At 35.7% G+C, this 21,872-nt stretch overlaps 1 protein-coding gene across 1 annotated transcript in view; it reads left to right on the top strand.

Annotated features, from left to right (window-relative positions):
• The window catches only part of SLCO1A2 (solute carrier organic anion transporter family member 1A2), a 54,763-nt gene that overhangs the window by 26,479 nt on the left and 6,412 nt on the right, over positions 1–21,872 (top strand). Inside the window, exons 10-14 of the mRNA XM_079937758.1 lie at positions 1,986–2,150; positions 3,478–3,673; positions 8,079–8,244; positions 15,446–15,618; positions 21,278–21,342. Coding sequence (XP_079793884.1) covers positions 1,986–2,150; positions 3,478–3,673; positions 8,079–8,244; positions 15,446–15,618; positions 21,278–21,342 — 765 coding nt within the window. The remainder of the gene's footprint in view (positions 1–1,985; positions 2,151–3,477; positions 3,674–8,078; positions 8,245–15,445; positions 15,619–21,277; positions 21,343–21,872) is intronic.

The raw sequence follows: 21,872 nt of genomic DNA on the forward strand, positions 1-21,872 counted from the left end.
AGAAAAAATTATATGATGTACAATACAGGTAATATTGAGTCACATAGTTGTTTTCCAGCAAATTCAGGAGCATATTTCATGTAACAGGTTTTTTTTTTTTTGGTATAGATCCTCAATAAAAGCTCAAAGCATAATTTACAGAAGGCGTATCTATGGGAAACTAAGTAAGATAATCTATGTATAGTATTCAGGAATACTGGTTCTCAAACTTGGCCACATATTGGAATCACCTAGGGAATTTTGCATGGAAAAATTTTGTAGTATTACCCAGAGGTCTGATTTAATTAGTATAAGGTATGGCCTGGGCCTTGGAATTCTTAAAGAGTGTCCATTTGGAAGGTGGTGGGGGGCTTAGTTTCCTTACCTCAAAGATAGGGATAAAATACTATTTATTATTATAAAGTTGTTGGGCGAAGGTAAAAGGAGTTCTGACACATATTACTATTATTACTGCTTACTAGTATTATTATTGTTGATGTTGCCACTTCTACTGTCACCCGTAAATTATAATATCAATTTGCACAGAATTTTTAGCAGTTACAAATTCACTTAAACCACAATTGAACATAATTTAATACTTCTCATATCATTAGGAGCCAATTCAGAATCTTACAAATTCTCAGAGTCCTTACGATTATATTCACAACACTTGTCAAAGGGCCGGTATGGACGGGTAGGGAATTTTAACACAGAATATCATTTATAGTCTGCAAGATAAACTAGGAAAGGGCTTAACTTAGTATATGACATCTAGAAAAGAAATTGAAACTACTGAGACTCATCTATTAGGAGAGTATGTCAACAAACATGTGTGACTTCAAAAGCTCCAAAGAGCTGTGAACACAAGTCACTTCTCTGCCATGTACTTTATTCATAAATATGAATTCTGCAACTAGAATTCATTTCTTTGCATTAAACTATGCTTCCTCCTCTTCCAAGTTGTTTACTGATTGATACTTTGCTAGATTGGATTTTAGGCTGTTTATTAAGCAAACCAGGATAATACACAATAAGTAAGGAAATCAAGGCAGACAACATGAAGATAGGAAAAGTGAAAAGGAACTATAAGTGAGACTTTGACCCAAAATGGAGACAGTGTGACCTAGAACATTTGCTAGAGCTGGCCACAAATTTGGCTCTGAGCTTTGTCTGTCCACACAAACAGGAAAACATTCGGTTAACTCATTCACATGGTCTTTAATATATAGCAAATGAATCAGGATCTCAGGGAGCGAGACCTGGGGGTTGGTATTTTAAAAGACTGTGAACCGTTAGAAGCAAAGAAATGCCTAGTACTTGAGAAAATTTATATGTCATGAATTTCCACATCTAACTACATTTTAAATGTTCAGGAATGATTAATCAATATGTGAGTGTGAACTCCTTTATCAAATTGTTTTCCTTCCTGGCCTTAGAGGACAGAACAGGAGAACAAGCATCTTTCATTCTAGATGATCTCTAGAGAAGAGAGGATATTAGTACAAGTAAAAGAGAAGGATAGGGCTTCCCTGGTGGCGCAGTGGTTGAGAGTCTGCCTGCCAAAGCTGGGGATACGGGTTCGTGCCCCCAGTCCGGGAAGATCCCACGTGCCGCGGAGCGGCTGGGCCCGTGAGCCACGGCCGCTGAGCCTGCGCGTCCGGAGCCTGTGCTCTGCAACGGGAGAAGATGAGAAAGAAATGGTGTGAACTTGGACAATATTTTTGTCATGTAATAGTTACACTTTTTCCTTAAGACATGTTAGTAACTTAGTGAAGGTAAAACGACTGTGTTCTGATCCCTTCCCACTCAGCTGCCTCACTGTCTTGCAGAAGCTACCAAAACAATGATACAATTTTAGCTTTCAAGGGGCAAAAAGAATCAAGAAACACAAGTGCATTATAAAACAGGAAAACATACTTTAGAGGGGAGGTTGATGTTTCAGAAAAAGTCAATCATAAAATGCAAAGCCAAGTTTGTATGACACTGTTGTCATCCTTTCCTTTCAGATTTTTTACCATTCATGAAAAGTCTTTTGTGCAACCCAGTTTACATGCTTTTCATACTAATAAGTGTGCTGCAATTCAACGCATTTGTCAATATGATCTCCTTCATGCCTAAATATCTGGAACAGCACTATGGAAAATCAGCTTCAGACGCAATCTTTCTCATTGGTATGTTTGTTCTTCTCTGCAATTGTAGCCTACCTTTTTTCCCATGAAATGGTGAACAGTGTGATGATGGGTCTAGGAAACTCCTCAATTGAAATCTGTTAGGATATTTTTGCCTCTGGTAATATCCCCCCGTCTGCTCTCCAGGGAAATCAAGAGAGGGTAAGGAAGGGAAGAAGCCAGAAAATCCTGGTTTTCTTCTTTCTTTTGCTCTTTTTGTAGTCAGAGTGCAAATCTGAAATATTTGTGGGAAGTTCAGGGAATGTACAAGTTAGATACAATTTTCAGATTGGTAATTCATTTATGTAAAAAGGCAGACAGAGTTAATGCATCAGGAATTTTGTTTCACATCCAGGTTTTACTTTTTTGGCTCCAATTCATGAATTCCGTGGTTTCTAATTTAGTTCCCTGGCTCCCCTGGTGTTTTGAGATGTCTCTGCAGCCCATACATTCTGATTTTCCTGCAACCACACTAACCTCGGTGGTTCTACTCCACCCTGAGTTTCTCCTGGGATCTTCTTTACTGTTTTGAAAAGAGAATTTCCAGATTACATGTACCCACATCACCTAGAGTGTTTGTTAAAAGTTCAGATACCTGGGACCCATCTCAAATATACTAAATTAGACTCTCTGGAATGGGACTTGAGAATGGATATTAAACAAGCTCTCCCAAGAGTGTGATTCAGTGAACAGACCCTGGCACTGTAAGGACGAAACCTAGGGCTGTCTTTTCCCTTTTTTGGGGGGGAGGATTGGGGGAGGGAGAGTGCTAGTCAGTAGCAGCAAGACATGAAATGTAAAGATACTTGACAATCACAGGCTCAGCAAAGTACCTCTAAAATACCTTGAGCTGAGTCAAATTCTTAACAATCAGAGTGGGAATAAAAAGCTGCAGAATCATACAAATCATTCTATGTATGATTATATAATACTGTATATGTTATATACAAATCATTATATATATAAAATCCCACCCGAAAGAATGGAAAGCAATAAATGACTGGTCGACTTTGACTTGTCACTTCTACCTAGATCCTAAGAAAAGAGATATAGACCATGATCTCTGCATACAAGAAATTTACAACTTACTGCTATTAATTAAATGAATGACAATGGTAACAGTCTTCCAAAATATATTTCAATGTTGTGGGGCATTTAAAAATCTCTCTGTATGTAATACATAACTAAGTGGGGATAAATTTAAATTAGGCTTCTTCACTATGAGTTGGACCTAAATGGTTTTTTATGTGAGACATATTAGATAAATGTGTTATCATATTTTTTCCTTTGCTAAGTCACTTTGTACATAATATTTTACTTGCATTTATAGGTATTTATAACTTACCTCCAATATGCATTGGATATATAGTTGGTGGTTTAATTATGAAGAAGTTCAAGATTACTGTCATACAAGCTGCCCACATAGGATGTTGGTTATCTTTAATTGAGTACCTTCTCTATTTTTTGTGTTTTCTCATGATCTGTGATAATTCTTCAGTTGCTGGCATAACCACCTCTTATGAAGGGTATGTTGTTTTCTAATGAATGTCATACTCTGTCAAAAGTTAATAACATATTTTCTACAGTGATTACTCATGACCAGATTATTTGCTAATTGGAGTTAATGACAGGAATTTGTGGTCTTTCTCCATCTTATTAAAGAGGTTGGGAATATATCACAGAGTTAGTGAGCTTATGATTGCGTGTGTGTGTGTGTGTGTGTGTGTGTGTGTGTGTGTGTTTGTCTTTGTGATATCCTAGTAGATAGTAAAATGAATATCACAGGAACTAGTTATGGTTTTAGGTTGTATTAGGATGTGTTATTCATACATTTTATACACCCATAAATAGGTAAAATTAAGAGTTGACTATACAGTCTCAATCACCTTTATATGGTTCCACGATGGGCTTAAATTTAATGTAACTGAATCCTAATACATGATATATCGATGCTTATATAAATTTATATATTTTATTTGTATAGGTATATCTATATTGTTGAATGGTTTTAGATTTGCATTTTGAGGGTTACCTGGGTTCACAGGAAGGTTTTGCATAGTGATATGAATTTTTTAAAGTAATTTGTAGGACATATCTAGATAATGGAGTGATTAGCTGAAATGAAGAGCATCCTAAAATGATCCCTTTAAAATTACCAAGGACTATACAATTGGAATAATATTAAATATATAATCATCAAAGTAATTTTATATATTATCTTATTTGAGTCTTGCAAATTCCATTTAAGATAGCTGTTGTTATTTCCGTTTTACAGATGAAGAATTGAGATTCAGAGAGATTAAATGACAAAGGGAGTCATGAAAAACCTCTTCAACTCCATCAATATATAAAAATAGAATTTAAAATTGGTAAAATCTTAAAGATTATCTCCATCTCCAATTATCCTGATTCCCAGAGCAAATATGTAAAAAGGCGTAATCTAGTCATGAGTCAGGACTTTAATTCAGTTTCTAGACTCCCATGCTAGCGTTCTTTTCATCATATTACATTGAACATAAGAAAAGTAATCTTGTTAGACCTTTAGATCTGTTTTTAAATCGAAGTATAGTTGATTTACAATGTGTTAGTTTCAGGTGTACAGCAAAGTGATTCAGTTACACACACATATATAAATATATATATATATTTCTTTTTCAGATTCTTTTCCATTATAGGTTATTACAAGATATTGAATATAATTCCCTGTGCTATACAGTAATTCTTGTTGTTTATTTTATATAAACTATTCATTTTTTATACAATTCTATTTATTTTTTTATAGTGTATATCTGTTAATCTCAAACTCCTAATTTATCCCTCCCTTCTTTCCACTTTGGTAACCATAAATTTGTTTTCTTCACCTGTGAGTCTGTTTCTGTTTTGTAAATAAGTTCATTTGTATCATTTTGTTTAGATTCCACCTAAGTGATATCATATGATATTTGTCTTTCTCTGTGTTAGACCCTTTTTAAAAAAACTCTTTTTCCCTGGTTTTATTGAGATATAATCGACAAAAAACATCATGTAGGTTTAAGGTGTATAATCTGATGATTTGATACATTATATATTGCAAAATGATTATCACAATAAGGTTAGTTAACACATCCATCACCTCACATATTTACAGTTTTGTGTGTGTGTATGGTAACTTTTAAGATCTACTCTCTTGGGAACTTTAAAACATACAGTATTGTTAACCATAGTCACTAGGATGTACATCGTATCCCCAGAACTTATTCACCTCGTCTCTGCAAGCTTGTCCCTTTGACCGCCTTTCCCCATTCCTTTTCCTACCTCGCAGCAACCACCAATCTACTGTTTCCATGAGTTCAGTTTTTTTAGATTCCACAAATAAGTGAGATCATGTAGCATTTTTCTTTCTCTTTCTGACTTACTTCACTTTGCATAAAGCCCTCAAGCCTCATCCATATTGTTGCAAATGGCAGGATTTCCTTCTTTTTCTACGGTGGGTGATATTCCATTTTGTGTGTGTGTGTGTGTGTGTGTGTGTGTGTGTGTGTATATACATATACCACATTTTCTTTATCCATTCATCTGTCAATGCACACATAGGTTATTTCCATGTCTTGGTTATTATTGTGAATAATGCTTCAATGAACACAGGAATAGAGATATCTCTTCAATCGTCTATTTTCATTCCTTTGGATAAATACCCAGAAGTGGAATTGCTGGATCATATGGTAGTTCTGTTTTTAATTTCTTGAGGACACGCCATACTGTTTTCCACAGTGGCTCTATCAATTTACATTCCCACCAAAGGTGCACAAGGTTTCCCTTTTCTCTACATTCTTGTCAGCATTTGTTATCTCTTTCCTTTTGATAACAGACATCCCCTTAAACATCCTAATAGGTGTAAGGTGATATCTCATTGTGGTTTTGATCTGCATTTCCCTGATAATTAGTGATGTTGAGCACCTTTTCATTTACCTGTTTGGCTGTTTGTATGTCTTCTTTGGAAAAAAATGTCTATTCAGGTCCTCTGCCCATTTCTTTTTATATTCTTTTTTTTTTTTTTTTTTTTTCTGGTACGCGGACCTCTCACTGTTGTGGCCTCTCCCGTTGCCTCTGCCCATTTCTAAATTAGATCATTTGGTTTTTGTTATTGAGTTGTATAAGTTCTATATATTTTGGAAATTAACCTCTTATCAGATACATGATTTGCAACTATTTTCTCCCATTTCGTAGGTTGCCTTTTCATTTCGTTGATGGTTTCACTTTCTGTGCAGCAGCTTTTTAGTTTGACGTCATCCCACTCATTTATTTTTCCTTTTGTTACTTGTGCTTTTGTTGTCAAATCCAAAAAACTCATTGCCAATACCGGAGTCAAGGAGCTTACCCTTTATGTTTTCTTCTAGGAGTTTCATGGTTTCTGGTCTTAAATTTAAATCTTAATCAATTTGAGTTGATTTTTGTGTATGGTGAAAGATAAGGATCCAGTTTCATTCTTCTGCATGTGGCTGTCTGGTTTTCCCACCACCATTTATGAAGAGACTTTCCCAACCCTATTGTATATATTCCCGGCTCCTTTGTTGTAAATTAATTGACATACATGCACAGGTTTTTTTTTCTGGGCTTTCTATTGTGTTCCATTGATCTATGTGACTGTTTTTATGCCAGTACCATACTCTTTTAATTACAATAGCTTTGTAATATGGTTTGAAATGAGGAAGTGTGATATTTACACCTTTATTCTTTTTTCTCAAGATTCCTTTGACTATTCAGGGTCTTTGTGGCTGTAGGATGGGCTCTGTGGCTGCCCAGGCTCTCTGGCCAGGCATTCTGGATGGAGGGTAGGACTGGAGGCTATACTTAGTAGTTGGGTGGAGCTCCATGGCCAGGGTGGCGCATTGACTGGGAAACCAAAGCAGGCAGAACTGCCAACCGAGCTCTCTGGCCAGATGGGGTCACCACTCAGCTCTGCAGATGGGCAGAGGCACTAGCTGGGATCCCTGCTTGGGCACTGCTGCAAGCAGGAATTCAGTTTACCAAGATCTGACTGCTGGTTGCTGTAAGTCCTTCCCCCTCTCCTTCTCCAGTGGTCAAACCCCCCAGATTCTCCCAGTGATCCCCTGTGGAAAGATCTGAGTGGGCCTCCTGGAGAGCATTCAACAATCTGGGGGCACTGGGCTTTCTTTTCCCACTGGAGAAACCATAGGCTTAGGGGGACTTGTCTTGATGTGGTGTTGTGCTAGCCAGGGGGAGGGGCAATCTGCTCAGAGTGTTATTGCTCCTGTTATCCTTCTAAGGTCATCCTTCTCAGTCTCTGTGGCTCAGGAGGTGCTTCAACCTCACAACTGTGTTCTGGGATTTTCACAGTGGTGTCTTGTTTATGGATAGCTGCTAATTGGTCTTCTTGATGATCACTGAACACTTTTTATACTAGAAGAATATATTTGTCTACTCAAGTAGTTGTTTCTGGAGCTAAGTGTATTATATACATTATAAATTGCACTTACAGACTTTGCTCTTACAGATTTTGAGCCCTTGAGATTGTTTTCATAAAATATGATCTCTCGTTATTTTCCACCATGTGGACCAACACTGGGATTTGTTCATCTTCATTTTTGAGTTCTAATTAATACCTGGAAAAATACTTTCTGTGTAGTAGGTGTTCAGGTAATGCTTGTTTATTGGCTTTTGTTTACCTGAAAGAAATCATTGAAAAACTGGCTGTGGTCACCAAAGTAAGGTGTATTTTCTTGCAGAGTTATAGTATCCAAGCCATACATTGACAGTTGGAAGATTTATGCTTCTATTTTGGGAAGTAGAAGAAATATAATTGGGAACTGAGCTGAAAAGAAAAAGAAAATGCTCTTTTTCTTTTCTGAAAAGAAAAAGAAAATGCTGAAAAGAAAAATAAATGCTCTAATATTCTTTCAATATCCATGGCATTATTTTAAATCATTTCAGAGTGCAACAAGATTTACATGTGGGAAATGGCATCCTTGCTGACTGCAACATGGATTGTAACTGTCCAACTAAAATATGGGACCCTGTATGTGGAAACGATGGTTTGTCATACATGTCAGCTTGTCTTGCAGGTTGTGAGACATCCTCTGGAACAGGAATAAACATGGTAACACATCTTATTGGCCTTTTATACAGAACTTTTGTTTTATGCACTGCATTGGCACATTCCAACTATGAACTGGGTCCATATTTGACAAAAGTAAAATTAAAGTCTTTCCTCAAAACAAAATTATAATTTTTTTTGTGGAAAAAATAAGTTAATTTCTATGTGCTCACTTAATTTATCTTATACTTCCTAGATCTTCTTTGAATTCTTCTGCATGTCTGAGCTCTGACCTTTAATTTCATAACAGTTGACATTATTACTTAATGTCATTTAAAAATACTCTAGACTGAAAAAAAAATACTCTAGACTGAGATAAAGTAGGCAGTTTTGCTCTCAATTATCCAGTCAATCTCTTTGTTGGTTTTTTTTTTCTTTTTTCCTGTGTATATGTACACATGTACTTTCTGTGTTTTTACATCGTGACAGCTTTTTAAGAAGATAGAATTGGGCATGTTTTCTTGCCTAAAAAATGTCACTTATAATGTTGGTTGGTGATCAAAATAAAATACAAATTTTGATTTTTTTAAATTTTATTGCTGGGTCAAAACTTATACAAAATTCTAACGTTTATAATGGTTAGTTATTCATTTATTGAAAACATCTTTATTGGAGTATAATTGCTTTACAATGGTGTGTTAGTTTCTGCTTTATAACAAAGTGAATCAGTTATACATATACATATGTCCCCATATCTCTTCCCTCTTGCGTCTCCCTCCCTCCCACCCTCCCTATCCCGCCCCTCTAGGTGATCACAAAGCACCAAGCTGATCTCCCTGTGCTATGCGGCTGCTTCTCACTAGCTATCTATTTTACATTTGGTAGTCTATGTACGTCCATGCCACTCTCTCACTTTGTCCCAGCTTACCCTTCCCCCTCCCCATATCCTCAAGACCATTCTCTAGTAGGTCTGTGTCTTTATTCCCGTCTTGCCCATAGGTTCTTCAGGACCATTTTTTTTCTTTATTCCATATATATGTGTTAGCGTACGGTGTTTGTTTTTCTCTTTCTGACTTACTTCACTCTGTATGACAGACTCTAAGTCCATCAACCTCACTACAGATAACTCAATTTCGTTTCTTTTTATGGCTGAGTAATATTCCATTGTATATATGTGCCACATCTTCTTTATCCATTCATCTGTTGATGGAAACTTAGGTTGCTTCCATGTCATGGCTATTGTAAATAGAGCTGCAGTGAACATTGTGGTACATGACTCTTTTTGAATTATGGTTTTCTCAGGGTATATGCCCAGTAGTGGGATTGCTGGGTCAAATGGTAGTTGTATTTTTAGTCTTTTAAGGAACCTCCATACTGTACTCCATAGTGGCTGTATCAATTTACATTCCCACCAACAGTGCAAGAGGGTTCCATTTCCTCCACACCCTCTCCAGCATTTATTGTTTGTAGATTTTTTGATGATGGCCATTCTGACCGATGTGAGATTATATCTCATTGTAGTTTTGATTTGCATTTCTCTAATGATTAATGATGTTGAGCATTCTTTCATGTCTTTCTGGCAATCTGTATATCTCCTTTGGAGAAATGTCTATTTAGGTCTTCTGCCGATTTCTGATTTGGGTTGTTTGTTTCTTTGATATTGAGCTGCATGAGCTGCTTGTAAATTTTGGAGATTAATCCTTTGTCAGTTGCTTCATTTGCAAATATTTTCTCCCATTCTGAGGGTTGTCTTTTCATCTTGTTTATGGTTTCCTTTGCTGTGCAGAAGCTTTTAAGTTTCATTAGGTCCCATTTGCTTATTTTTGCTTTTATTTCCATTTCTCTAGGAGGCGGGTCAAAAAGGATCTTGCTGTGATTTATGTCATAGAGTGTTCTGCCTATGCTTTCCTCTAAGATTTGATAATGTCTGGCCTTATATTTAGGTCTTTAATCCATTTTGAGTTTATTATTGTGTATGGTGTTAGGGAGTGTTCTAATTTCATTCTTTTACATGTAGCTGTCCAGTTATCCCAGCACCACTTATTGAAGAGGCTGTCTTTTCTCCACTGTATATTCTTGCCTCCTTTATCAAAGATAAGGTGACCATATGTGCGTGGGTTTATCTTTGGGCTTTCTATCCTGTTCCACTGATCTATATTTCTGTTTTTGTGCCACGACAATATTGTCTACAATACTGTAGCTTTGTAGTATAGTCTGAAGTCAGGGAGCCTGATTCCTCCAGCTCCTTTTTTCTTTCTCAAGATTGCTTTGTTTATTCGGAGATTTTTGTGTTTCCAAACAAATTGTGAAATGTTTTGTTCTGTGAAAAATGCCAGTGGTAGTTTCAAAGGGATTGCATTGAATCTGTAGATTGCTTTGGGTAGTATAGTCATTTTCACAATGTTGATTCTTCCAATCCAAGAACATGGTATATCGCTCCATCTATTTGTATCATCTTTAATTTCTTTCATCAGTGTCTTATAATTTTCTGCATACAGGTCTCTTGTCTCCTTAGGTAGGTTTATTCCTAGATATTTTATTCTTTTCATTGCAATGGTAAATGGGAGTGTTTTCTTAATTTCACTTTCAGATTTTTCATCATTAGTGTATAGGAATGCAAGAGATTTCTGTGCATTAATTTTGTATCCTGCTACTTTACCAAAGATGCTGGTAGCATCTTTAGGAATCTCTATGTATAGTATCATGTCATCTGCAAACAGTGACAGTTTTACTTCTTCTTTTCCGATTTGGATTCCTTTTCTTTCTCTTCTCTGATTGCTGTGGCTAAAACTTCCAAAACTATGTTGAATAATAGTGGTGAGAGTGGCAACCTTGTCTTGTTCCTGATCTTAGTGGAAATGCTTTCAGTTTTTCACCATTGAGGACGATGTTGGCTGTGGGTTTGTCATATATGGGCTTTATTATGTTGAGGAAAGTTCCCTCTGTGCCTACTTTCTGGAGGGTTTTTATCATAAATTGGTGTTGACTTTTGTTGAAAGCTTTCTCTGTATCGATTGAGATGATCATATGGTTTTTCGTCTTCAGTTTGTTAATATGGTGTATCACATTGATTGATTTGCATATATTGAAGAATCTTTGCATTCCTGGGATAAACCCCACTTGATCATGGTATGTGATCCTTTTAATGTGCTGCTGGATTCTGTTTGCTAGTATTTTGTTGAGGATTTTTGCATCTATGTTCACCGGTGATATTGGTCTGTAGTTTTCTTTCTTTGGGACATCTTTGTCTGGTTTTGGTATCAGGGTGATGGTGGCCTCGTAGAATGAGTTTGGGAGTGTTCCTCCCTCTGCTATATTTTGGAAGAGTTTGAGAAGGATAGGTGTTAGCTCTTCTGTAAATGTTTGATAGAATTCATCTGTGAAGCCATCTGGTCCTGGGCTTTTGTTTGTTGGAAGAATTTTAATCACAGTTTCAATTTCAGTGCTTGTGATTGGTCTGTTCATATTTTCTATTTCTTCCTGGTTCAGTCTTGGAAGGTTGTGCATTTCTAAGAATTTGTCCGTTTCTTCCAGGTTATCCATTTTATTGGCATATAGTTGCTTGTAGTAATCTCTCATGATCCTTTGCATTTCTGCAGTGTCAGTTGTTACTTCTCCTCTTTCATTTATAATTCTATTGAGTCTTCTCCTTTTTTTTCATGATGAGTCTCGCTAATGGTTTATCAATTTTGTTTATCTTCTCAAAGAACCAGCTTTTAGTTTTACTGATCTTTGCTATCATTTCCTTCATTTCTTTTTTATTTATTTCTGATCTGATCTTTATGATTTCTTTCCTTTTGCTACCTCTGGGTATTTTTTGTTCTTCTTTCTCTAATTGCCTTAGGTGTAAGGTTAGGTTGTTTATTTGAGATGTTTCTTGTTTCTTAAGGTAGGATTGTATTGCTATAAACTTCCCTCTTAGAACTGCTTTTGCTGCATCCCATAGGTTTTGGGTCATTGTGTTTTCATTGTCATTTGTTTCTAGGTACTTTTTGATTTCCTTGTTGATTTCTTCAGTGATCTCTTGGTTATTAAGTAGTGTATTGTTTAGCCTCCATGTGTTTGTATTTTTTACAGATTTTTTCCTGTAATTGATATCTAGTCTCATAGCGTTGTGGTCAGAAAAGATACTTGATACGATTTCAGTTGTCTTAAATTTACCAAGGCTTGATTTGTGACCCAAGATATGATCTATCCTGCAGAATGTTCCATGAGCACTTGAGAAGAATGTGTATTTTGTTGTTTTTGGATGGACTGTCCTATAAATATCAATTATCTCCATCTTGTTTAATGTATCATTTAAACCTTGTGTTTCCTTATTCATTTTCATTTTGTATGATCTGTCCATTGGTGCAAGTAGGGTGTTAAAGTCCCCTACTATGATTGTGTTACTGTCAATTTCCCCTTTTATGGCTGTTAGCATTTGCCTTATGTATTGAGGTGCTCCTATTTTGGGTGCATAAATATTTACAATTGTTATATCTTCTTCTTGGATTGATCCCTTGATCATTATGTAGTGTCCTTCTTTGTCTCTTGTAATAGTGTTTATTTTAATGTCTATTTTGTCTGATATGAGAATTGCTACTCCAGCTTTCTTTTGATTTCCATTTGTATGGAATATCTTTTTCCATCCCCTTACTTTCAGTCTGTATGTGTCCCTAGGTCTGAAGTGGGTCTCTTGTAGACAGCATATATACAGGTCTTGTTTTTGTATCCATTCAGCCAGTCTGTGTCTTTTGGTTTGAGCATTTAATCCGTTTACATTTAAGTTAATTATCGATGTATGTTCCTATTCCCATTTTCTTAATTGTTTTGGGTTTGTTATTGTAGGTCTTTTGTGTCTGTCCCCAGCAGCTAAGGTTTGTTCAGTGGGTTGTGTAGGGTTCCTGGTGGAGGGGAATAGTGCCTGTGTTCTGGTGGATGAGGCTGGATCTTGTCTTTCTGATGGGCAGGTCCACGTCTGGTGTGTGTTTTGGGGTGTCTGTGGCCTTATTATGATTTTAGGCAGCCTCTCTGCTAATGGATGGGGTTGTGTTCCTGTCCTACTAGTTGTTTGACATAGGGTGTACAGCACTGTAGCTTGCTGGTCGTTCAGTGAAGCTGGGTCTTGGCGTTGACATGGAGATCTCCTGGAGATTTTCACCGTTTGATATTTCTTAGAGCTGGGAGGTCTCTTGTGGACCAGTGTCCTGAACTTGGCACTCCTACCTCAGAGGCACAGCCCTGACACCTGGCTGGAGCACCAGGATCCTGTCATCCACACAGCTCAGAATAAATGGGAGAAAAAAATAGAAAGAAAGTAGAAGATAAAATAAAATAAAGTAACATAAAATAAAATAAAGTTATTTAAATAAAAAATACTTACTAAAAAGTTTTTAAGTCATAAAAAGTAAAAAAAAAAAAAAGAAAGAAGAGAGCAACCAAACCAAAAACCAAATACACCAATGATAACAAGTGCTAAAAACCATACTTAAAAAAAAAAAACAAAAAAAAACTGGACAGACAGAACCATAGGACAGATGGTAAAATCAAAGCTATAGAGACAAAATCACACACAGAAGCATACACATACACACTCAACAAAATAGAAAAAGAGTTAAATATATATATATATATCGTTGCTCCCAAGGTCCACCTCCTCAATTTTGGGATGATTCGTTGTCTATTCATGTATTCCACAGATGCAGGTACATCAAGTTGATTGTGGAGCTTTAATCCGCTGCTCCTGAAGCTGCTGGGAGAGATTTCCCTTTCTCTTCTTTGTTCTCACAGCTCCCGGGGCTCAGCTTTGGATTTGGCCCCGCCTTTGCGTGTAGGTCGCCTGAGGGCGTCTGTTCTTCGCTCAGACAGGATGGGGTTAAAGGAGCAGCTGCTTCGGGGGCTCTGGCTCACTCAGGCCGGGGGAGGGAGGGGTACGGAGTGTGGGTTGAGCCTGCGGCGGCAGAGGCCAGCGTGCCGTTGTACCAGCCTGAGGCGCTCCGTGCATTCTCCCGGGGGAGTTGTCCCTGGATCCCGGGACCCTGGCAGTGGCGGGCTGCACAGGCTCCCCGGAAGGGGGGTGTGGATAGTGACCTGTGCTTGCACACAGGTTTCTTGCTGGCGGCAGCAGCAGCCTTAGTGTCTCATGCCCGTCTCTGGGGTCCGCACTTTTAGCTGCGGCTTGCGCCCGTCTCTGGAGCTCCTTTAAGCAGCGCTCTTAATCCCCTCTCCTTGCGCACCAGGAAACAAAGAGCGAAGAAAAAGTCTCTTGTCTCTTCGGAAGCTCCAGACTTTTCCCGGACTCCCTCCCTGCTAGCCGTGTTGCACTAAACCCCTTCAGGCTGTGTTCACACGGCCAACCCCAGTCCTCTCCCTGGGATCCGACCTCCGCAGCCCGAGCCTCAGCTCCCAGCCCCGCCCACCCCAGCGGTGAGCAGACAAGCCTCTCCGGCTGGTGAGTGCCGGTCGGCACCGATCCTCTATGCCGGAACCTCTCTGCTTTGTCCTCTGCACCCCTCTCGCTGTGCTCTCCTCCGCGGCCCCGAAGCTTTCCCCCTCTGCCACCGGCAGTCTCCGCCCGCGAAGGGGCTTCTAGTGTGTGGAAACCTTTCCTCCTTCACAGCTCTCTCCCACTGGTGCAGGTCCCGTCCCTATTCTTTTGTCTCTGTTTTTTCTTTTGCCCTACCCAGCTACGTGGGGGAGTTACTTGCCTTTGGGAGGTCTGAGGTCTTCTGCCAGCGTTCGGTAGGCGTTCTGTAGGAGCTGTTCCACATGTAGATATATTTCTGATGTATTTATGAGGAGGAAGGTGATCTCCACTTCTTACTCTTCTGCCATCTTGAAGTTCTACCTTCCAAATTTTGATTCTTATTGAAACCTGGGAACATAAGAATTCAAAAAGGGTTGACTTTGTTCTGTTTGTGAAATAAACTATATTTTTTGAAATAAAACTTTGTTTATTGGTAAGTAAACATTTCAACTGAGCATTCTGAAACAAATTTTATTTGTCATATTTAGCATGTGGCAAAACAGCATGTGTTTCTAAAAAGCATGACTTTTAGGCAACAGAGCTATTGCAAATGTACTCAAATTTAGAAAGAAATACCCTTTTTCGGAAACCACCTTCTATGTTTTGTTTCACGAGATAATCCTGAGACACAATAAAGGATATGAGAACAAAGGGAATAAACTGTCTATCTTGACCTAATTGGGCATGCAGAAAATATTTGAGATTTGTATTCAAAACTTTCCTTCCTTAAATAGGATAATATATTATTTTTGACAGGTGTTCCAAAATTGTAGCTGCATTCAAACACCAGGAAATTCATCTGCAGTTCTTGGGCTATGTGACAAGGGACAGGACTGTTCCATGATGCTCCAGTACTTTTTAATCTTGTCGGTGGTCAGCAGTTTCATCTATTCTTTATCTGCCATCCCTGGATATATGGTTCTCCTGAGGTACAAGAATTATTTTCTTTATTTAGATTTATTTTTGGTTATTTAGTAAGGGAGCTTTTTCTAAGAAAGCCACTTAAGTCCACAGTATCTAAGAACCTGGTGCTCTATATATACCAGTTATTAAGATTTTCCCATTAAGCATTGTTGAATTTTACCAGATTTTAAAGTTAGCAATAAAAATGTTTATCTGTTGGTATTTCCCTCCCTATCTTTCCTACCTTATTTCTTAGAGTTAAATTAGTGAACCTCTCATTGTTTAACACAAGAAGAGACACATTTATATTTTAGGGTAAACCATATGAAATGATCATTTTCCTAGTACAGAGTGGTTGCCTAGCTGTCATTTCTTATAGTTCAACCTATAGGACAGCAGAGTTTAAAGCTGTCGGAAGTCTCAGGTTCACCAATTACTACCCACAGGGCAAAAGGCAGGTCAATTGATCTTTCTGAGCTCCTTTTATCTTTAATTAAAAAATGGATATATAATGAATGCTCAACTGTCTTATAAGGCTACTGTGAGACACAAACATTGAAGGGCTTACTGAAAATAGGAAATAGCAGAGCTAGGATTCAGACTTAGGTTTATTACATGTATTTTTCCAATTACAGCAGCTTCATGCCTTGTAAACAATTCTAAACATGCCTAGTAAGCAAAGTGCATTGTTTTCTCTTTTCTTCATCTTGAAGCAGAGTGAAGTTGATCATAATTCTCAGTTCATAGTTTATCCTAGGTGAGGTAAGGTTTCCCTCTTGTTTTATTTCACTTTATTTTAATTTTTTTCATTCCATTCCCCACTTCCTGTTACCACCAACATCTATATTAATATGATAGACATATGTTCTTAAATACGTATTTTCCTTTGTAAAATATTAAGTTTTTTGTGTATTGTGTTTTATATTCACACAAATAGTGTTGTGCCATAAATTTGTTTTGGTTCAAAAGGCACATGAATACATAAATTCACAGAGTACTGCTAGTACTTATGAGTTATTCTCGTACCATAAATGCATGGGAATTTCTACTTCCTTATAGCCTCACCAACACTTAGAATTATTGAACTTTCTGACTTTGACTCTTCCAATGGGTGTAAAATGGTAGCTCACTGATGTTTTAATATGTGATTTCCTAATTCAATGAGTTTAAGAATTTCTTCAAACTTTTTTCTAGCTATTAATGCTTCTGCTTCAAGATGCTTATTCATTATTTTTGCCCATTTTCATTATAATTCCTATACTTTTCTTGGTGAATTATAGACATTAATGAAATATTGTTTACTTGCTACAATTATCTTTTCCTGGTCTCTCATCTTTCCTTTGAATTTTTTCATAGTATTTTTTATGAAATTAAATCCTAAATTTTGTTGTAGTGAAATCTAACAATTTTCTTGCCTTAGGGTTTGTGTATTGGGGAGTCACATTTCAAAAGGGTTCCCATATTCCTAATTTATAAAAGTATTCCCCTAAATTTTATCCTACCAGCTATACAGCTTTACCTAGTTCTTTAAGTCATCACAAGTCTATCTTTATGTGTGGCTCAAGAGAGATATTCAGTGTTATTTTTCTCCAAAAATTTAAGTAGCTTTCCCAGCATCATAGCACAAATGAGAGGTCTTTATTCCATTGATTTGTGGTGTCATCTTTATCGTATTTAAAGTTTTTATATAACATGGGCCATTTTCATTCTTATTCTGTTCCACAGTTTATTTGTTCTCATACCAGTGACATTGCATATGTTAATGTCTCATACAGTAGCTCTTCCTCACCCACCCAACACTTTCACCTTCACTCTTCCTTTATTCTTTTCTTCCTAAATTGATTTAGCTATCAATGCATGGATCTTTATACTCACATATGAATTTGATTGTATGGATTCTATATATTAATTGGAGAAACTCTGACATCAAATATTTGTGAACATGGAATATTTTTCCATTTATTTAAAATTTCCTTTATAGATACTACACACACACACATATAATATGTATATACACACACAAAATGTCACCATGTACAATTGCAAATATATATGTACCCATATATATCCAAACATACATATATGGACATGTACTTATTTGTAATTTAACATGGTGTTATTTTCTTTTATATTTTCTAGTTGGTTATTGTTGGTTTAGAGGAATGCTGTTGATTTTTTAAAGTTTACTTTTTATCCAGCAACTTTTCTTATTTTTCTAATAACTTGTTGATTTTGTTACATATCAACAAAACCATATGTGCACATATGGAGAGTTTTATCTCTTCACTTCCAAACCTTACACATCTTAGGTTTTAAAACTTTTCTTACAGCATCAGCTTGGACCTCCAAAACTGTGTTAAACTATTTGGTGATAGTGAGTATTCTTGTTCTTTTCTAATTTTAATGGAAACCGTGTAAAATTTTTCCATTAAATATGATGCTTGCTATAGATTTTTAGTATGAGTTTTCATCTAGTTTCTGAGTTTTTAATAATAGAATCAGTATTCAACTATCAATATGTTTTTCTTCATCTAGGAAAAAATTTACATATAATCTTCCAACTCAGTACTTTTAGTGTAGTGGAAAAAAGTGATAGGTTTTTTCTACATTGAACTGCTTGCATATCTAAGAAAAACCATACTTAATCACAATATTTTTTTATATATGATTTGATTTAGATAATAATTTATTTAAAATTATTATATCTATGTTGATAAGTAAAACGTACCTTTTATTTTCTATTCTTTTTTGTTTGTTTTTTTTGGAATCTTTCTAGGCCCACAAAATAAATTAATAAATTTTCTATTTTTAAACTTCTGGAACAACTTGCATTAAATATCTGTTTGTTGAAAGTTTTATGAATTCACCTGTAAAACTATTTGTACTTTGGGCTTATTTGGTCAGTGATACTTGGTTATTATTTTCATTTATTTAATGTTAGTGTCTATTCACATTTTCCATATCTGCTTACACCAGTTGTATACTTGTTAGTGTATGGTGTTTATAATATTCTTTTATCATCCTGATATTCTCTGATATATATATATATATATATATATCAGAGAATATATATATATATATATATTTCTTTTTTAAAGAACCAGTTTTTGGCTTTGATAATCTTTATTTCATCTATTTCTGCTCTTTATTTTATTTATTTAAAAATTTTTTTCCTTTTGGGCTTGCTTTATTTTTCTTTATTCAACTATTTGAGTTTAACACTTAGATAATTTGCTCATTTTGATTAATGTAAATAAAATCATACATTTCCTTGCAAGTATTGCTTTAGTTATATCTGAACTAGTATTTTCCATGAAGCTTACTTCTAACTCTTTTGTAATATCTTTTATGTTTGCTCCACCACACAAAAATTTATTTATGTGTTATATAATTTCCATATCTATGAGAAATTTCTGTAGGTATCCTTTATTATTGTTATTTCATTTTCATGTTCAGAGAATATAATCTGACAGATGTGGGGTTTGGGGGGAAATATTGAGGCTTTCTTTGGGGCATAATGCATGTTCAATTTTTGAGTGTTTCTGAAAAGAAAGTGTAACTTCTGCATTTTGGATATACAATTTCCATATTTCTTGGATTGAAGTTAATCACTGTGTTATCTAAATTTTGTAGATCTATGCTTGTTTTTGGTCTGCTTAATTCAACAGTTTTTTGAAGATGGATGTTAAAATCTTTTAAAATTGCTGATGTATTTCTTCCTATAATTCTGTCAGTTTTTTAATTTATATATTTGGAGGCTATATTGTAGGATGTAAATGTGTCTTTATCATTATACTTCTATTATTAGCAGCACTTAATTTTCTTCTTTATCTTTTAGTCATTTCTTTCAGGCAATTCTATTTTGTCTCTTATTAAAATTGCAGTACTGGCTTTCTTTTGGTTCACTGCTTCCTGTTACACCTTTTTCCTTCCCTTTCTTTTCAATCTTCAATCTTCTATTTCACTTTATAGACAATATTGCTAGATCTGATTTTGTAATTTCAGATTGGTGAGTTTAACCCACTTATATTTATTGTAATTAATGTGATAGGGCTCTTTTGCCACTTTATTTCATATATTCTATTTATTTGACTTTTTGCTTCTGTTTTTGCTTTCCATTGTATTTATTGGATTTTCTTCTGCTGCTTTAAAAGTCAAATCTTTCCAATGGCTAGCCTGATTATTGAAATTCTTAGCTACATTTCTGTTTTACTTATCAATTTCAAAACTTTTCAGTAATAATATCTACTTTCTATTAAGATGAATACTTAATCATGCTCTCATATCTCTTCATATCTTTACTCTCTTCCTCCAGCTCTTGCCAAGATCACATTGTTGGATTTAACACCTGAATTTTTATGGATATACTTATGCTTTTCTCTATTTTTGTGGAATCTTCCTGGATCTCCTACCATGATGGTATAGGGATGCAACATCTATGCTACTCTGCCAGTTTTTAAGAACTATTTTAATTTCTCTCAGCATTTTCCCATAATTTGAATTTTAATTTTTCTTTCTTATTTCTGGATTCTAGAATTAATGTTGTTATCAATGTCAAATAGTGACAGCATTTGGAGAACAGTTTAAACTGTTTACAATTTCTTAGCTATAAGGATTTCATACTTTTGTGAGATCATAAGGTGGTATATTAGAAATAGAGGAGAAAGAAAAATTCTTCAGTGAAATTTAAATGCCCTATTTTCTGTATTAAATGGTAACTATGGGAGCAAGAGGGTCATGCTAGGTCTCCTGGCTTTTCTTACTTCCTTCTCAGTTAAATCCTTGATGCTGTCTAAATAACCTACTTGTTAGATAGATAATGACCAGATCAACTGTATTTCAGTCTATGATGCTGAAGAGTTATTTGAATTGGTAAAATATTTATGCCAAGAAAATGCCAATAATATGATGTTTTTGCTAAAAATGTACTACGTCCTTTTGTGAAGAAAGCTGCTTTCATTTTCTCAGCTTTGAGTTAATCAAAGAAGGGAAGGGAATACAGAGGAACTCTCCAAGTGAATTCTTGGAGCAGGTAGCCATGCTGCTGATGAAGTGAGTGGAGCACAAAAAGTGCCATTGGGGAATTATAGTCTTCATTTCTACTCATAGGAATTTCAGGCAACAGTGAAAACATCAGGGAATTTCTGGAGAGAATGGAGGAATCTATGCCACTCTTGAAAAGATACCAAGTCACTTAAAATATGTTTGCTTTGGATTTTTTTCATCACTTTCCTTTGAAAATTTTTATTCTGGGTTTCTTTTCTCCTTACATTTATTTTTTTAAATTCTTGGCTTTTCTGTATTTTGTTAATAGAAATAATTTAAATACACCTAGGTTGTACTGTTCTTGTTTTAGGCTAAAGTTTTAACCATCAGAATCAAGAAATACTATTCAAGAAGAGGATAGTGGGGTAGAAATCAGCTGATATGAAACATTTTCTTCCTTGATAACTTCATGATAGAAATGAATGAGCAAAAAGTGATGGATAAAATGCCAAGGACCAGAGGTGGGGCTCCTGTGAAGGTTATGAACTGGATAATCAGGCCTTGAATAACCAAGACCTGAGCAGGCAGGAAAAATTTCTAAGGCTCAGTGTGTTACTAGCACACAAAGAGTTCTTTTAAGAAACTGTGGTAGATTTTAAATGTCTACTTTTTAAATTTATGAATTCATTTATTTTTTAGGTGTATCAAGCCTGAAGAGAAGTCTCTTGGTGTGGGATTACATGCATTTTGCACAAGGGTATTAGGTAAAAATAGTTATTTTTCCCAACATCACATCAGACCACTATTAAATACTAAGTAGATGAAACCACTCCCTCAGAGTAACAGTCTAGCAAATATCCCTTCTGCTTGTAAACAGCACTTTGTAATTAGTGTGAGAATGAAGAACAAAAAGAAATAGAGAACTTCTCTTTTTTATTTGAAAAAGACCTATCTGACCTTAATTCTACTTTTCATCAATGCAATTTGAAAAGCAAAGGAACAGGAAATGCTTTGTTAAAGTATAATGTGCATGTGATTGGCCCAAAACATTGCAGAAAAAAAATGTAAAGAATCATTAATTCAGTGTTTTTCTCTACTGATGATTTTTATTTTGCATTTATCCTTCAGATTACTTATTTTTTATAATCTAAAAACTTTACAGTAAAAGTAACTTCCAGTTTCTAAAAGTAAAATTTAAAGCAATAGATGTATATTTTGTTAAACTTTATTTGTTCTACGAATAAAGTTAAAATGTTTCCAAACAAAATATATCTTCTTACCTTGCTAATGGATT

The sequence above is a fragment of the Stenella coeruleoalba genome, assembly GCF_951394435.1.
Source record: "Stenella coeruleoalba genome assembly, chromosome: 11".
In the NCBI taxonomy this organism is placed as follows: Eukaryota; Metazoa; Chordata; class Mammalia; order Artiodactyla; family Delphinidae; genus Stenella; species Stenella coeruleoalba.